The 17,549-nt window shown below is 42.8% G+C and overlaps 1 protein-coding gene across 1 annotated transcript in view; it reads right to left on the bottom strand.

Moving 5' to 3' along the window:
• Positions 1-479: 479 nt before the first annotated feature.
• Positions 480-17,549, bottom strand: part of LOC309333253 (mediator of RNA polymerase II transcription subunit 27-like) — a 75,256-nt gene continuing 58,186 nt past the window's right edge. Inside the window, exon 3 of the mRNA XM_081846675.1 lies at positions 480-1,203. Coding sequence (XP_081702801.1) covers positions 1,069-1,203 — 135 coding nt within the window. The 3' untranslated portion in view covers positions 480-1,068. The remainder of the gene's footprint in view (positions 1,204-17,549) is intronic.

Here is a 17,549-nt window from a genome sequence, read left to right as displayed (position 1 = left end):
GCTCGAGGGTCAGTGTCCTGGAGTTTTGGGCTCGTGCTGACCTCTCCTCACCCTCACCCTCACCCTCACCCTCACCCTCACCCTCACCCTCACCCTCACCCTCACCCTCACCCTCACCCTCACCCTCACCCTCCACCCCCACCCCCACCCTCCACCCCCCACTTCTCCTTTCCCACCAGGGCAACCGGCGGCAGCGGAAAGAACGTGGCAGCATTGTTCACTCGAAGCCACTGCTTTCTTTCGGGGCCGGGAGCGGGCACGTTGAACATTTTGTCTCCCCCCTCATGATGGCACCCAGGGCGGCTTGCCCCCACCCTACCCCCCTTTCTCCACCACTGCCTGGTACCTGATCCTTCTCCAGTCTGGTCTACTAATCCTATTTTAAACATGCATGGAACCACACAATCATGGCATTTTGATGCTAAATTACTAACCAGCCAATTAGCTGTGGAAGCCATCTCCACAACCATCTCAACATTTTGAACCTATTGCAGATATAGATTTACCAGAAAAAATGATGTGTGGTACTATGAAAGCAGCAGTATGGCAGGAAAGAATAAGATATGCAAACAACATGAACAAACAGCAACATCCTTACATATTGAATTGAAACAATTAGAACAGCACCATAAACCAATTGGTTCTACAAAAATTAGGAAGCAAATCAAAGTTACATGTCAGAAATTGGAAACTATAGAAATTCTACAAATAACAAAAAGCCTGCTGTATCTGAAACAAAAATAAATATGGGAAAAGGAATCAAAATTTAAATTATTTGCCAATAATTTAGGCCACTACAAAGGCCACTACACTGTCTCCCTGCACCTCCAAATGCTCCCTCTAAGATGAGTGCAATGATGGGAGGGACTGCCAACTCCTCCAGCCCCCAACACCCACCCCGTGTTTATTTTTACTCCCCCCCCCAGCCAAGTGCATAAAGCTGATTTTGTACAAATTAAGTTGTGAGTTGTCCATACAGATATTTGGAGAAACAGTAAAGAGGTGTTTCTTGGGACCCAACTTCTGAGTCTGTTTCCTCCACAGACTTCCGTCAGCCTCCAGGTTGTACTACTGCCTACAGGTGTCATGGAACTCCTCCAGTGTCCAAAAGTCCCGCCATGTGGGTGGTAGACCATCTTGCAGATACCTTCCGCAGCGCTGGCATGGAGCCTGGAACAGCTTCATGTAACTTCTTAACCAGGTCTTTAAAAGTCGGAAAGAAAAAGAAAGAAGGGAGGAAACTTAATATGGACACTCCCAAGGTCATCACTTATGTCAAGACCAATGATGCAGAGGATGGGAAATGTATCTTGGCTTGAGTCCAGAGAGAGGCAGACTTTAGAAGGAAGTATACCAAAAACCCACAAGGTCACAGTATAGCTGATAGTATACTTTATTGGAATGCCTGTCCTCTCTCAATAAGCAACAACATAAACAGAAATTCCTGCAGTGACAAGCAGGTATTTGGAACTGAAGGGTCACCATGGACAGCCAGGACTTCCTTGCAGCTAGACCAAAATCAAATTCAGCTCATAAAAAGTGACCTTTTCATTATGACATGCTGGAGTCTGCCTCTTGCATCCAAACGATATCTATCCAAGAGCCACATGCTTCAGAAATGTGAAATCATACAGAAACATTTCTAAAACCAGTTTCACAGCTATCCTTTCAAACACGTGCCTTAAGTCTCAGCAAGAATATATGCAGATATCTTTTGTTCATGGCCAACATGGATTTAAATCTTGATCAGAAAGGAGGGCCATGACTAGGCATGAAGAGTTGCCAATTTTAGGGCAGGTCTGTTTGGCAGTGCTGCCTCTGTTGGGGAAATATATAATCTGATATTTACCATCTCTGTTGTCTTTGGCACCTAATGAAAACCATCCTCTTTCAACAACCATTTTAAATAGAGGTATTTCCCAGTCTGTTTCTGTATTGGGGATGTTTTTAGATGATTAAACTGTTAATCACTCATGTATCTGCCACCCTGGGCTCCTTAAGGAGGAAAAGCAGGATATAATAAATTTAATAAATAAATATGATCAGGTCCATTTTGGCTGCAGTGATAAAAAACATACCAGTTTCTGTGACTCTTGGGCACAGAAGGGAACAAAAACACACAAAGCTGCCTAATGCTGAATCACATTATTGGTCTGTATGTTTTGCTATTGTCATAGGGAACCTGCAGCCCTCCGGGGGTTAGAAGACTGGGAAAGGTTGTGGAAGAAAGGGGTTAAGTTTACTGCATGTACTGCATTAAAAGAAAACATTACGAAAATGATGTATAGATGGTACTTAACCCTGGTAAAATTAGCAAAGATTTACCACACAAATGATAATTTATGTTGGAAGTGCAAAGAAAAAGAAGGCACCTTTTATCATATGTGGTGGACATGTCCCAAGGTGAAGGACTTCTGGGAAAAGATTTATAATGAGTTGAAAAAAATGTTGAAAAATACATTTGTTAAGAAACCAGAAGCCTTTCTACTTGGAATAATAGGATTGGAATTGCCCAAAGAAGATATTGGGTTGTTTTTGTATGCCACTACAACGGCAAGACTGCTATTAGCCAAAAACTGGAAATCGCAAGAAATACCAACAGTAGAAGAATGGCAGATGAAGATGTTGGACTTTTTGGAGCTGGCCGACCTGACTGGAAGAATCCGCGACCAGAAAGAAGAGGAGACACAAGAGGATTGGAAGAAATTTAAAGATTACTTAGCCAAATATTGTAACATAAAATAATTAGAAGTCACTTAAAAGTATCAAACAGGTTTAGGATTAGAATAAGAATGAATTGTAAAGCATTATGGATTTAGATCATTAAGAAAAGAGAAGAAGATAGTAAATTGAAGGAGTTAATTTTATTAGAAATATGATTTTGGAGAACTATTACATGGTGATATAATGGAATTCAGTTAGGGAGGATTTGAGGAAGTCAGTTAACAATGAAAGTTAAATGGGGTTTTAGAAGTAATAAGTGTTTATATTTCTGTTTCTTTTTTTTTCTTTAGTATTGTAATGTGTGTTTTTTTGTGTGTTTTATATGTTATGTCTGTTATAAATGTGGAAAATTAATTTTAAAAATTGGAAAAGAGAAACACATTATTGGTCTGTATGTTTTGCTATTGTCATAGGGAACCTGCAGCCCTCCAGATGTTGTTTGACTACAACTCCCATCATCTCTGAGCATTAGTGATACTGGCCAGGGCTGATGGGAATTGGAGTCCAACAGCACCAGGGTAGGAAGATTGGCCGACAAAAACTGGCAGCTGCCCACCCCCACCCCCCCATGTTTCAGGCAGGAGTATTTTCTGCACTTTCAGTATACAAAGCATCTGGTTCATAGCCTTATCTCTACAGAGATACTTTTTTACTATATTGACCCCAAATACCTACTTGCAGGTGTGCAGACTGAATTTTAGTTGCATCTACTTATGGAAAGTAGTGGGACAGCAGAGTATATAGGGAAAGGCCCATAGCTTGATATTGATCATCTGCTTTGCATGGAGAAGGTCCCAGATTCGATTTTCTTTTTTCTTTTTTTTTTATTTAAAAAAAATATTTATTTATACAACAAGAAAAAACAAGAAAACACACACACACAAAAAACACAAGTACCAAATTACACACAAATTACAAAAATAACCATAGACACATAATTTTCTTGGCAAACAATAAAACATCTATTGGTCTTAACACTAAAGACCCAACTTCCTGTCTATTCCATATTTCAAGTTCAAATTACTTATTGCCAATACACATTTTTTTCATAATTAAACTTATTCTCAATAAATCTAATTTCTTCTCTCTACCTAGCAACTATTACTGAAGTTCCTCGAATGCTGCAACAGAATTTAAACTACTATATTTATTTTTCAGATATTCTTTGAAAACCTCCCATTTAGAAACAAATTCCTGTTTGGATTTATTCTTTATTTTTTCTGATAAACCATCTAATTCAGCATATTCTGTCAGCTTTTGGATCCAATCTTGTATAGAGGGAATTTCATTACTCTTCCATTTTGCTGCGATCAAAACTTTTGCTGTCGCCGTCGCATATAAAAAGATACCCTTCCTCTTTTGTGGAATATCCAAATCTGTTATTCCCAGGAGGTAGGTCTCTGGTTTTTTATTGAATGAGATCTTTAGCATTTTTTGCAGTTCTACATGTATACTCTCCCAGAATACCTGTATTTTCCTACATGTCCACCACATATGGTAGAATGTTCCTGAGTCTCCGCATCTCCAACAATTACTTGACACATTTTTATACATTTTTGAGAGTTTCCATGGTGTTAGATACCATCGATGTTGCATTTTTTGAAAGTTCTCTCTAATCGTGTAACAATTTGTGAATTTCCAATTGATCTTCCATAAATTTTCCCATTGGGCCATGGTTATTGAATGGCCAAAATCCTGAGACCACCTCACCATTGCCACTGTTACCTCCTCCTCCTTGACTGTCCAGTCAAGGAGGAGTCGGTAAGTTTTGGAAAGAGTTTTTCTTTTAGAATTTACAAGATCAGATTCGAATCGGGAAGTTTCTACTGAGAACCCCTTTTGTTTGTCAGATTTAAATTTTTCAAATAACTGATGGTATTGGAACCAGTCTGAAATGTGTTCTCTTATTTCCTCAAATTTTTTTAATTTTATTTGGTTATCTTCATTTTTTAGAAGTATTTTATATGTTGGCCAGCTTTCCTGAGTATTTTTCCGTTTTACTGCTATGGCTTCTACTGGAGAAGTCCACCACGGGACTTTAGGCTCCATCAGGTTTTTATATTTTTCCCATACAGCAAAGAGTGACTTTCTTATTATATGGTTGGTAAAATTTTTATGAATTTTCGCTTTTCCATATATTAGGTAGGCGTGCCATCCCCAACGGTTGTCAAAACCTTCCAGGTCCAGGAGGTCCGGATCCTGCAACGTGCACCAATCTTTTAACCAGGTGAAACAGGCTGCCTCATAATAAAGTTTTAGGTCGGGTAGGGAAAAGCCTCCTCTCTCTTTTATGTCTATTAAGATCAGGTGTTTAATCCTGGGTTTCTTCCCTTCCCACAAAAATTTGGAAATTTCTCTTTGCCATATCTTGAGACAACCTGCTTCACCGATGTGATGGGATAATGAGCTGCTTGTGCGTAAAAGCTTGATCCCTCTGGGGTTTGGCTGGTCATCCAAACCGATGCACTAACGGAGCCCCCAAAGCATGACTCCGTCAGTCGCTGGTAGAATCTGACAGTGGGCGTCTACGGAATCTACGCCAACATAAAAGCTGTTTGACAGACATGCGCTTTCGTGACTCTCTGCGTGACAGTTTCCGGCGAAGGGTGGGCGTTCCCAACGGGGGTCCCGTTACCTCTCCACTACTCTCACTGGAAGCATCCCAGAGCCTCCCCTCCGCTGTGACTCCTGCACTCCCCCTGCTGGTTCCCTCTTCTGCTGCAGATTCTCTCCTATTCTCCTGGAGCCTGTCCACCACCTGTCTCTCCGATGGCAGTTCCCTGACATCCACCTCCCCCCCAGGGCCCCCTTCACCCCCTCCCGCCTCCTCTCCCACTGGCGGTGAGGGCGGAAAGCCCCTGAAGGAACTCTCCTCGTCGTCCGAGGATTCTAACACTTCCAGCCACGGCGTACCGTCTCTCTCCCCGTCTTCCTCTTCTTCGTCAGAGTCGGCTTCTTCACCCACCCCTGACTCTGGGAACCCTTCAAACTCCCCTTCCTCATCGGTGGTCCCAAAGTGTTCCCTTCTAAATCGAGCCACGGGTTGCGGTTTTCTTGGGAAACGCTGATGAAATGTTTCTATTAAAACCTCGTCATTGACTACCTCTGCTGGTACCCAAGTGTTTTCCGACTCTGCTTCTTATATTCTTCCTTGGCTTTCTCTAAGTTAAGTTGAAGCTGACGGTGGATCGCCTCCATCTCTTCAAAAAAATATTCCGCCGCCGGCACACTCCACCTCTCCCCTCCCTCTCCTGGGAATGCCCGGGGGTGACACCCATAATTTGCCAGGAAGGGACTCATCCCTGTGGACACGTTCTCCGCGTTGTTGTAGGCAAATTCTGCTAGAGGTAACTTATCCACCCAATCATTTTCTCTGTCTTTTACATAACACCTCAGGTATTGTTGTAAAACCCCATTTGCCCTTTCCGCTTGCCCATTGGTTTCTGGGTGCCGGGCAGTTGAGAAATTGAGTTCTACGTGCAGTAAGCTCATAAGTTTCCTCCAGAACCTGGAAGTAAATTGTTTCCCTCTGTCGCTCAAAACCCTCAAGGGGGCGCCATGCAACTTAAAAATATGTTCTACAAACAACTTGGCGGTTTCCTCCGCTGTGACTGCATGTGAACAGGCTATAAAATGACACATCTTGGTTAATTGATCTACCACCACCATGACAGCTGTTTTGCCTTTGGATTTTGGCAGGTCCGTCATAAAATCTATGGATACTGCCTCCCATGGCCTTTCGGGCGTGGGTAAGGGTTGTAATAGCCCCGCTGGCGCCACCCTCTCTCCTTTCGCTCGCTGGCACCTGTCGCAACCCCTGACATATTCCCGTACGTCCTCCCTCACCTTGGGCCACCAAAACTCCCTGGTAACCAACCACATGGTTTTGTGCTGTCCAAAATGTCCCGCTGTGGGGCTGTCATGCAACTGCTTGAGTACTCTGCCCCTCAGTTCCCCGTCGGGTATGTACAGTGCCCCTTTGTAATACAACGCCCCGTTCTTTTCTTCGAACCCCCCTGTGTTCTCCTCTGTCCTCCGGAGCTCTCTGAGTTTCTCTTGGGCGTATTCATCGTTCTCCGTACCCTCTATCAGTTCCCTCTGCCCCACCAATGCCGCCCCACACACCCAGCGGTCTTCAGGGATTACATGCCTTGCCTCAGGCGCTCCCTCCCCCTCTAAGTACTCAGGTTTCCTGGAAAGAGCGTCCGCCCTCACGTTCTCGGAGCCGGGTACGTAACGAATCTCAAAGTGGAATTTGGAGAACTCCTGGGCCCATCTCACTTGTCTCTGGTTCAGCACTCGGGCTGTTCTCCAGTATTCCAGATTTTTGTGGTCAGTTCGGACTTGAACCTTGTGCTGCGCCCCAATCAGTAAGTGCCGCCATTTCCGGAATGCTTCATGAATGGCGAGCAGTTCTCGGTCGTACACTGTGTAGTTCCTCTCGGATTTGTTCAACTTCCGCGAGAAGAATGCACACGGTCTCCATTCAGACGTATCTTTTCCCGGCTGGAGAAGAACGGCCCCCACCGCTCGGTCTGACGCGTCAGTCTCCACTCTCATTGGTTGTTGTAGATCCACGTGCAAAAGTTGCTCTTCCGACGCAAACGCTTGCTTTAAGCGTTCGAACGCCCTCTGCGCTTCTCCCGTCCAAACAAATTTCTTTTTGCTACTAAGACAATCCGTGATGGGCGCTGTTAAATGGGCAAAGTTTTTGATGAATTTCCTATAGAAGTTTCCGAAGCCCAGGAACCTTTGCACGTCCTTCTTGGTCTTTGGTGTTTTCCATTCTAGTACCGCTTGAACCTTGCTGGGATCCATGGCCAATCCCTTGTCAGACAACCGGTACCCCAGGAATTCCACCTCCTTGGTATGAAACTGACACTTCTCCAGTTTCACCCACAGCCGGTTTTCTCTCAGCTTGCTCAGTACCTCTCTTACATCTCGCACATGCTGCTCCTCGTTGTCTGAGTACACCAGGACGTCATCTAAGAACGCTACGCAGTTCTTGTAGAGCAGTGGCCCCAGGACGTGATTCATGAATGATTGAAAGCAGGCGGAGCCCGCTTGTAATCCGAAAGGCATAACGAGGTACTCAAAGGCCCCCAAGGGGGTGAACATAGTGGTCTTCCACTCATCCCCCTTTCTCACACGTATCAAGTTATATGCCCCCCTAAGGTCCAGCTTGGTAAAAATTTTCCCTTTTCTCACCCGTGTTAGAATGTCATCAATTCTGGGCATAGGGAAAGTCACTGGTTCTGACACTGCATTTAGGGCCCTGAAATCACATACAAGCCTGGGCTTGCCCGTGGTTTTTTTGTCCACAAAGAACACTGGGCTGCCCCCCCACCGCTCGTGACTCTCTGATGAAACCTCGCTTGAGATTCTTGTCAATGAACTCCCTTAACTCCTGCATCTCACTGTCTGACATTGCATACAGCTTGCCCACTGGCAATTGTGCTCCTGGGAGTAAGGTAATTTGACAATCAAAGGGTCTGTGCGGGGGCAGCTTATCTGCTTCTTTTTCGCTGAATACGTCAATCAAGTCAGCGTATTGTGGTGGCACCCTCCCCTTGTCCATCATTTCCATCCCTGCTAGAGTGGCCCTGGCGCCTGCCTGAGCCTCTCCCTCCTTGCAGTGTTCTAGGCAATGTGCTGATCCAAAGGAAACCACTCTCTGATGCCAGCCTACTAGCGGATCGTGTAGCGCCAGCCAGCTCATACCCAAGATAATAGGAGCTCCTCCCAAGGTGGCTACGTTAAACGCTATCAGTTCGGTGTGTCGTGCCACCCTCATTATCATTGGTACAGTCTGTTGGCTCACTTCTCCTCCCAACAGCTCCCTCCCATCAATCGTGGTAACCTGCAAAGGCTTACTCAATGGGATAGTCTGTATCTGGTGTGCAGCTGCAAACTCTTTGCTCATGAAATTACATGAGCTACCTGAATCCAATAGCGCCTTTATCTTCAGTGGGTGTCCGTTTGCCAGTTCCAGCAACACCTCTATCACAAGCGCTGGTCTTGGAGGTTCCGGCGTGGGCACATTCATTACTCCCTGGCCTGGCTGCTGTGCCCTGATGTTGGCAACCAGGCGTTGGCTTTTACTTGCTCCGTGATTTCTTCTTCCTCCTTCCCCCCAACAGTTCCCGCCATCCCTTGCCATTCCTTCCTTTGCGGACAGACTCTGGCAAAGTGACCTGGCTGTTGGCAGAGATAGCATCTCTTGCCGCTCTTTCCCTCCTTCTTCCGCCCTTCACTGGTGTTTGAAACTGTGCGCGCGCGCGCTGTTCCAAGTTCCATCGGCTCTGCTGGCGGGAAAGGCTGCTCCGGAATCTCTGGAATGCGGAAGTCCTTCCAACGTTCCCCCTTTCCTTCCCGCTTTTCCATAGCTCTAGCTTCCTGGCGTGCCCCAATGGACAGCGCTGATTTAGTCAGCTGATCCATAGACTCCGCCCTAGGCGCCCGGGAAAGTTCATCTTTCACTGCCGGAGAGAGACCTTCTTCAAACAGCATTTGAATAGGTTCACTAGCAAGGTCCCACCCAAGTCTATGAATCAGCATGGTGAACTCAGTCCAGTACTCACGTACAGATCGGCTCCCCTGTTTACACGCCATTAACTGCCTGCGCACCACTCCCTGCTCGATCTCGCTGGAAAACATCAAGTCCATGGCGCGGAAAAACTTCATTGTGTCCTTTAAGATTTCATTATTGGCTGCCATCAGGGGCCGAACCCAGTCCCTCGCCCCTCCCTCTAGATGGCCAATCACGTACGCCACTCTAGAGTTCTCGTCGGGGAAATCATCAAACAGCAGATTGAGAGCATATTGCATCTCTGTCCTAAAGGCTTGATAGTTCCGGGGATCCCCCCCAAATTTCTGCACCAGTCCAGGCACCCGTCTGGCAAGTGGGGTGGTCTTCCCCTTATCTGCATCTTGAGCCCTCCTCTCCTCGAGCCTCGCCGTTTGCAGTGCCAGCTGGACCTCCAACGCCCTGTACCTTTGTTCCAGGCTTGGATCTGCCCCGGCTCCTGCTCCCCCGGTTCCGGCTGGTTCGCTCATGATGCCTTCTGCTTGCACAAGCTGCTTTCAAAGACTGTCAGATTGCTGTGATGGGATAATGAGCTGCTTGTGCGTAAAAGCTTGATCCCTCTGGGGTTTGGCTGGTCATCCAAACCGATGCACTAACGGAGCCCCCAAAGCATGACTCCGTCAGTCGCTGGTAGAATCTGACAGTGGGCGTCTACGGAATCTACGCCAACATAAAAGCTGTTTGACAGACATGCGCTTTCGTGACTCTCTGTGTGACAGTTTCCGGCGAAGGGTGGGCGTTCCCAACGGGGGTCCCGTTACCTCTCCACTACTCTCACTGGAAGCATCCCAGAGCCTCCCCTCCGCTGTGACTCCTGCACTCCCCCTGCTGGTTCCCTCTTCTGCTGCAGATTCTCTCCTATTCTCCTGGAGCCTGTCCACCACCTGTCTCTCCGATGGCAGTTCCCTGACAACCGAGTATCGGAATCATTTGAAATAAAAAGATTAATTTTGGAAGCACATTCATCTTTATAATGGAAATCCTACCGAGAAATGTTAATTTTAGTTTACTCCAGGTTACCAAGTTTTTTCTAATCTCTAGCCAAGTTTTGGTGTAATTATCCTGAAATAAGTTTATGTTCTTGGGGGTGATCCAAATACCCAAGTATTTCGCTTTTGAAGAGATTTTCAAGCCCAATATTTTTTCTAAGTGGTTACATTTTTAACAAGCATTTTTGTTTTTGTAATATTCAGCTTAAAGCCTGCCACTTCTCCAAATTCTTTAATCAGTTCCAGCACTCTTTTCAGACTTTCTTTAGGGTTTTCAGTCATAACGAGTAGATCGTCCACGAAAGCTTTAATTTTATATGTTTTGTTTCCCAGAGTGATGCCTTTAACAAGCTGATCCCTTCTTATCTGATTGTTCAATACTTCCATCACCAAGATAAATATCAGTGGAGACAGTGGGCAGCCCTGTCTGGTTCCCTTGTTTATTTTGCACTCCTCAGTAATTCTTCCGTTGATGATCAATTTTGCATATTGTTCTGAGTAGATGGCATTTATTCCTTTACAAATATTTTCTCCCAGTCCGATTTCTTCCATTAATTTTTTCATAAACTTCCAGGACACGTTATCAAAAGCTTTTTCAGCGTCTACCAACATAATAGCTGCTGGTTTATCAATTTTAATATCCAAATATTCTAATACATTGATCACACATCTAATATTGGATTGCATAAATCGTCCGGGAAGAAATCCGGTTTGATCTTTATGAATTATCTCTTTCAGCACCATTTTTAATCTATTTGCAAGAATGTCTGCAAATATCTTGTAATCGTTATTTAGCAGTGCAATGGGTCTGTAATTGGCCATGTTTGAGGCTTCTGTTCCTTGTTTATGGATAAGAGTAATAGAGCTGTCCTTCCAGGTTTTCGGAAGTTTTCCATTTGCCAGAATATTATTCATTAGGTCTTTCATGGGAAGAAATAATGCTTGTTCTAACTTTTTATAGTAATTAGCTGGAAGACCATCTGGGCCCGGTGTCTTTCCTAATTTTGATCTCTGTATAGCTTGTTGCACCTCCATAGCTGTTATTGGTGAGTTCAAGATTTCAGCTTTTTCCTTAGGTATTATTGGTAGTTTATTTTTGCCCAGATAATCAATTATTTTTTCCAGAGTCTCTGGACCTTCATTATATAGTTTTCCGAAAAAACTAGCAAAGTTTTTACTAATTTCCTTAGGTTCTTGAATCCATTTGTCTTCAATTTTAATTTTATTGATAATTCTATCTTCTTTTTTCTTCTTTAATTGCCAGGCCAGAAGTTTACCAGGTTTATTTGCAAACTCAAAATTTCTATGTCTCAACCATTTTATCTTCCATTCTATCTCTTCATTTATTATCATGGAGAATTGCATCTGTAAAATTTTTATACTTTGCTTAATTGGTTCATCATCTGGTTTTTAGAAAAGGATCCTTTCCTTTTTTCTAATTTCCTCCCAGATCTCCATTTTCTTCTTCTCCTTTATTTTCCTTTGGAATGCGTTTTGTTGTATAAAGAAGCCTCTTATGATGGCTTTACCCGCGTCCCAAACCGTCTCTAGATCTACTCCTTGATTTAAATTAAACTTAAAATATTCTTCTAAGATTTGCTTGGCCTTCTGTACAATTTTTTCATCGTTTAGCATACTCTCATTAAGTTGCCACCTTTTAACCTTTTCTTCTTTTCCTTTAAAGTTAACCCAGACCGCGCTGTGGTCAGAAATTGTCCTTGGGTGGATTTCTGCTTTTGTAATATTATTTAATAAATCCTTTGTTGTCCAGATCGCGTCGATTCGTCCCGCCGATTTATGTGGCTCTGAGTAATGTGTAAATTCTTTCTCTGTTGGATTCTTAAACCTCCAAGCGTCGAACAAATTCAGGAGTTCTATTAATTGGAAAAATGTAGTTGGGAGTTTGTTCTGCCTCTTTTCTTTCTGTTTTATTGTCCTGTCCATGTTTGGATTGACTACTCCATTAAAATCTCCTAACAGTATAATTTTCCCCCCTATATATTCTATGACTTTTTCTTCCAGGAATTGATAGAATTCGGATTTTCTTTCATTTGGTGCATAGATTCCAATAACTATCACTTTTTCATTATTGATCTTAACCTCTATAATCACTGTTCGGCCTTTTTCATCATTATAAAGCAGTTTTGGCTCCAGCTGAGGTTTTACATAAATTACCACCCCTCTCTTTTTTTCTTTACTTGATGCAATAAACTCAAGCCCCAATCTCTTATTTATTAATACTCTCTTATGTTTTTCCGCTACATGAGTTTCTTGCAGACAGATTAGATCATATTTTTACTTAACCAGAATATGTTCCACCTTGTTCCTTTTTGATTTTTCATTTAAACCATTTACATTCCAAGTAATAAATTTATAATCCATACTTTATTTCTTATGCTACGTCAACAGGTTAAAAAAAAAAAAAATTACACATTCAAGGCCTCAGTATAATTTAATAAATTCCCTTCTTAGATCTGTCTCCTAACTCTCAACCGTTTGTTCAATATCCTCTGACTCTCCCAACAATTGCCTTTTTCCTCTGAGGTCTTTCCGGTACTTTCTCCAGAACTTGTCCGCATCTAATGCCGACAAGCACTTTCTACGTTTCCCTTTGAAGAAAAAAGAGATGCCTTCCGGGTACTCCCACCTATAGTCCACTGCCTTTGCCTTTAATGCCTCGGCCAGAGGTCTATAAGCTTCTCTCTTTTTTATCAACCGATTTGGAATAATCTTGTGGACGATAATATCATTTCCTTCTGATTGAAATTTCTTCTTGTTACTAGCTTGTAAAATTCTGTTTCTGAAATCCATAGAGTTAAAAGAGACTAAAGAATCAGCCGGCCAGTTGTTTACTTTTGCTACATTAGATTTGACTCTGAATGCTTTTTCTATTTTTTGTGCTACTTCTGCTTCTTCTAGGTCTAACCAAGCTGCTAGCTCTTTTGAGATTTTTTTCTCAATTGTTTCCTCTGCGTCCTCCGTTAGTCCTCTGAATCTTAGGGTATTCTCCCTTCTCTGCATTTGCAACATCGCAATAGAGTCCAAAGTTGAATCCTGCTGTGCTTTCAGATCTGCTGTTTCTTTCTTTCCTTATCTTATTCCTTATTCCTTTTTCAACTCTCTATTTTCATTTTGTAATTTTTTCTGAGCTTCCTCTAGGTTCTGTGTTTTACCTTTAAGGTCTAGCACTATTTTCGTCAGTTCTGAATTTTTTTGTACTAAATTGTTGACCTGAGTTGATAACTCAGCTGCTATTTTCACATTTTCATCTATTTTGGCTCCCATTGAAATAAGTTTTTCTTCTGTTGCTTTTGCCTTTTCATTTACATTATTTTTTAAATCTTGGATATCTTTCTTCAAACTTAAAATTAATTCTCTCATATCTAATGGTTGATCCATGTCAATTACAGAAGTTCTCCTGATTTGTGAGGCTGATACTGCCGCAGAACCTGACACAATTGTTTTTTTACCATACATCACTAAGAAATTCAATTAGCTCACTAGGTAATTTGTTCTCTTCCCTTCTGTCTTACAGATTGGATATCAATTAAGTTCAATCTTTCTTAATACAATCGTGTCAATATTTCCAATGTGATAATTAATGAATGTCAATTAAGTTCAATCTTTCTTAATACAATTACGACAATTTTACCAGTCCGATCGTGATCTCTGGCCTATGTATCCACTATTTTTTTATATTCCCAGTTTCACTAAATATATTTTAAATTGATTATGAACAATTATCTAATTAGTTACAGCCAAGTATCAATACAGCAATATCACAAATTCATCAGATCAAATAAATATAATAAGTGATTGCAATCCTTGCATTTACTTAATCATTCAGGGTAATAGATCAAATGTATAATTCTTTAAACAGGTTAACGGTTCAGTTAGTCTGCACCTTGCAACAAAGCTAATGACATCTGATGCTAATATCAGCTGCATTAGCTACCAATAGATAGCGAAAGGCTAAGCAAACAAGAACAGAAAAAACAGAAACAAAACAAAACAAAAAAAACACACAAGACAAAACGACACAAGTTGAGAACCACACAAAAACGACCAGAAAAACAACAAAAATGAAACAAACAGAGAAACAAAACAAAACAAAAACACAAAAGAAATGCAAAGGAAAGAAACAAAGAAAGGATAGAAGGGTAAGAGAAAGATAAAGCAAAAGAAGTAATAATAATAATGCAATTTATAATTTGTAAAGAAATAAAGAGGGGGAAGAAAATACGAAAAGTATATTTAAATAATAAGAAAAGAGCTGGGGAGTATTTTGAATTAATAATGTACAATGCAATAATGTTATGTGCTATTAAGTTCTCTCTAGATGTTACTTTTCCAGAGGTAACAGGAATGCTATTCCAGTAATGGGTTATAGGGTCTATAAGAATTTATGAAACCTTGTCTCTTTCAGCAGATTATGATGCAGCGTTTTGGGATCTTCAATAGTTGCAGATCTTGCAAAAATCCCTGTAATTGCTCTTATAAGTCTTATTAGAGGAACGTCTTTTTCAAAAGAGGGCAAAGTTTTCTTTCACCAGCTGATGTCGCTGTTTGAGTCACTCCCTCTCTGCGATTTTCGACCCCCTTCTCTTTCTATGTCAGTCTAATATGTCAGTCTAATATGTCAGTCTAATACAGTTCGTTTCCGTTCCTCAAACCAGGAAAATGTCGGTCTAAGAAAATGTCGGAGCGCATGAGTCAGCAGAAGTACTCTTAGCTGTTATTAAGTTGATTTATACTCCGTAGCAGTCCACAACCGAGGACAAACAGAAATCCCCAGAAAAGGAGAATAGCCACACTTCTTGGGAGAGGAGAGGCGATGTTTATCAGTCTTGTGACAGTTTTATAACTTTGTAATCAATCACTCTCTCACACACTCCCCACCGTTCTCTGGGAGTCTCTGGCCTCTTATATTCCTTTTGCCAGCGTGAACAGACAGTTGAAAACTAACTTGTGAACAACAGTTAATTTTATACTGAAGAGTCTGGAGACCCCTTTATATATTTCACCACTTGGGAAAGGTCTTTTTTATTATTTCTTCTTCATGACTTCTTGGTTTATTTCTGTCGCAACACTAATGAAGCCACAGGTAATCTTTATGTTCATAACTCCAGCAGAAAAAAATGGCTAAAACGTCTTAGGTATTAATGGAATAGACGTCTTTTTTGAAAAAAACCAGTCTGATATAGCTTGTAGGTAAATCTTGGTCAGTTGCGAAAAGCCATTTAGGTTCAAACACTTTGTTTTAAGATCAAACACTTTGTTTTTAGTCGTAAATTAGCAAGTTCAGTAGGTAAAATAGGCTAATCGTTTAGGTTTGCTTCAGTTTGTTAGAAGTGTAGCCACAGACATACCCACGGGCTCGAGCTTCTCGTCAGCGGAGGGTTGCAGGAACTAGCACCGAATAAGTTCTCCCCCTTCTCCCCCTTCTTGCTCAGCTTTTAGGAGCTTGAAAAAGGTCTGGGGGTCCTCTTCTTCATGCTGCAGCAACGCCATATCACCTGGAATCTCCTTCCAAGGCTTCGGGGTCAGCTTAGCTTTAGCTCCCCCTTCTAGCTCCACTAACGAACGCGTACCTCCCGACCTTGGCAGAGTGGGAGAGACGCATCTGACCATGAGCAAAGACTACGCGGAAGTCCCGAGAAGGTCCCAGATTCAATGCTCAATGGCATCTCCAGGTAAGGCTTGGAAAGACCCCTGCCTGTGTATGGGTTTCTTGAAGACATATTATATCGGCTCCTTGTTCTCTGGCTAGCCTGGATAACCTATATCGTTTACGGTTGGATGTAAGACCATTGACATTCAGTGAAATAATTTTGACTGAATTAACCATATTATTTGTTGCTTTGAATTTTGTGTACGTTAAGCTGAGGATTTCTCCCCCCATACAATTCTTTACCCCCCTCCCCCCCATGGAAGAGAAAATATATCGAGGAAGAATTTTCATCCCCTCTCTCCACATTCCAAAAAAGCACGCATCCCCTCCCTCCCCTTAACCAAAACATTTTTAAGACGTAACATCATGCGAGTGTGTTCTTGGTCTTTTCTCTGGTCGTGTTGAAGCTTCACCTGAGTGTCCTTCTCCTGCATCCACCTCTTCCGCTGCCTCCTCCTCAATTACCTGTAGTAGTAACTCATCAAGTTCGATTCCCAGCTGCGTCAATAAAATCCCAGCCTCTGTTGGGTTCTCGGCTATAAACCTTTTACCATCTTTAAAAATCAGTATAGAGGCAGGGTATGCCCAGGTAAACCTTATGTCGTTATTATGCAGTTTTTGTGCATAAAGTTTCATTTGGCTTTTTTGCCTTAGAGTAGCCTGGCATATGGGACGCGGGTGGCACTGTGGGTTAAACCACAGAGCCTAGGACCTGCCGATCGAAAGGTCGGCGGTTCAAATCCCCGCGGTGGGGTGAGCTCCCGTCGTTCGGTCCCAGCTCCTGCCTACCTAGCAGTTTGAAAGCACCCCTAAGTGCAAGTAGATAAATAGGGACCGCTTTCTAGCGGGAAGGTAAACGGCATTTCCGTGTGCTGCGCTGGTGCTGGCTCGCCAGATGCAGCTTAGTCACGCTGGCCACGTGACCCGGAAGTGTCTTCGGACAGCGCTGGCTCCCGGCTTCTTGAGCGAGATGAGCGTGCAACCCTAGAGTCGGACACGACTGGCCCTGATGGGCAGGGGTACCTTTACCTTTACCTAGCCTGGCATATGTCTCGACTCACCCACACTCTTTTCCCTTGGAAACTCAGTTCTTTAATTTTCTTCAAAGTCTGGTATACCTGCTGTTGCAGCTTCTCTCTAGAAAATTTAACTATTACATTCTTGGGGGATTTTCTCCCCCTGGGCCCTCGGCAGCGATGGGCTCGTTCCACATCTTCTGCCTTCAAACTAACTCCTTGAGTACATAGCCAGGGTCTCAAAGTTTCTTCCAACTCTTTAGCCTGTATTTCTTCTGGAATTCCTCCCAAAATCATATTAGCTCTTCTCTGGCGGTCCGACAATTCTGCCACCTGTTTAGATAGAGTAGTTACCGTACCTTTTTTTCATTTTTTCTGGGCTAGCTCTTTAGCTTGAATTGCTAATTGCTTCACCCCCTTAATTTGACTCCTATCCGTAAGACATCCTCCTTCACCGACTTGATATCTTCTCTAATGTTGTTTTGGGAGGCAAGCATTAAGTCCTGAAAAGCTGCTAGCTGAACTGATAAATCTTTCAACGTTTTTGCCATCCTTAGGTTGTT

Source organism: Podarcis erhardii (genome assembly GCF_964252035.2).
Source record: "Podarcis erhardii genome assembly, chromosome: W".
In the NCBI taxonomy this organism is placed as follows: domain Eukaryota; kingdom Metazoa; phylum Chordata; class Lepidosauria; order Squamata; family Lacertidae; genus Podarcis; species Podarcis erhardii.
The sequence above is the reverse complement of the archived record's forward strand: the minus strand, read 5'-3'. Positions and strand labels throughout refer to the sequence as shown.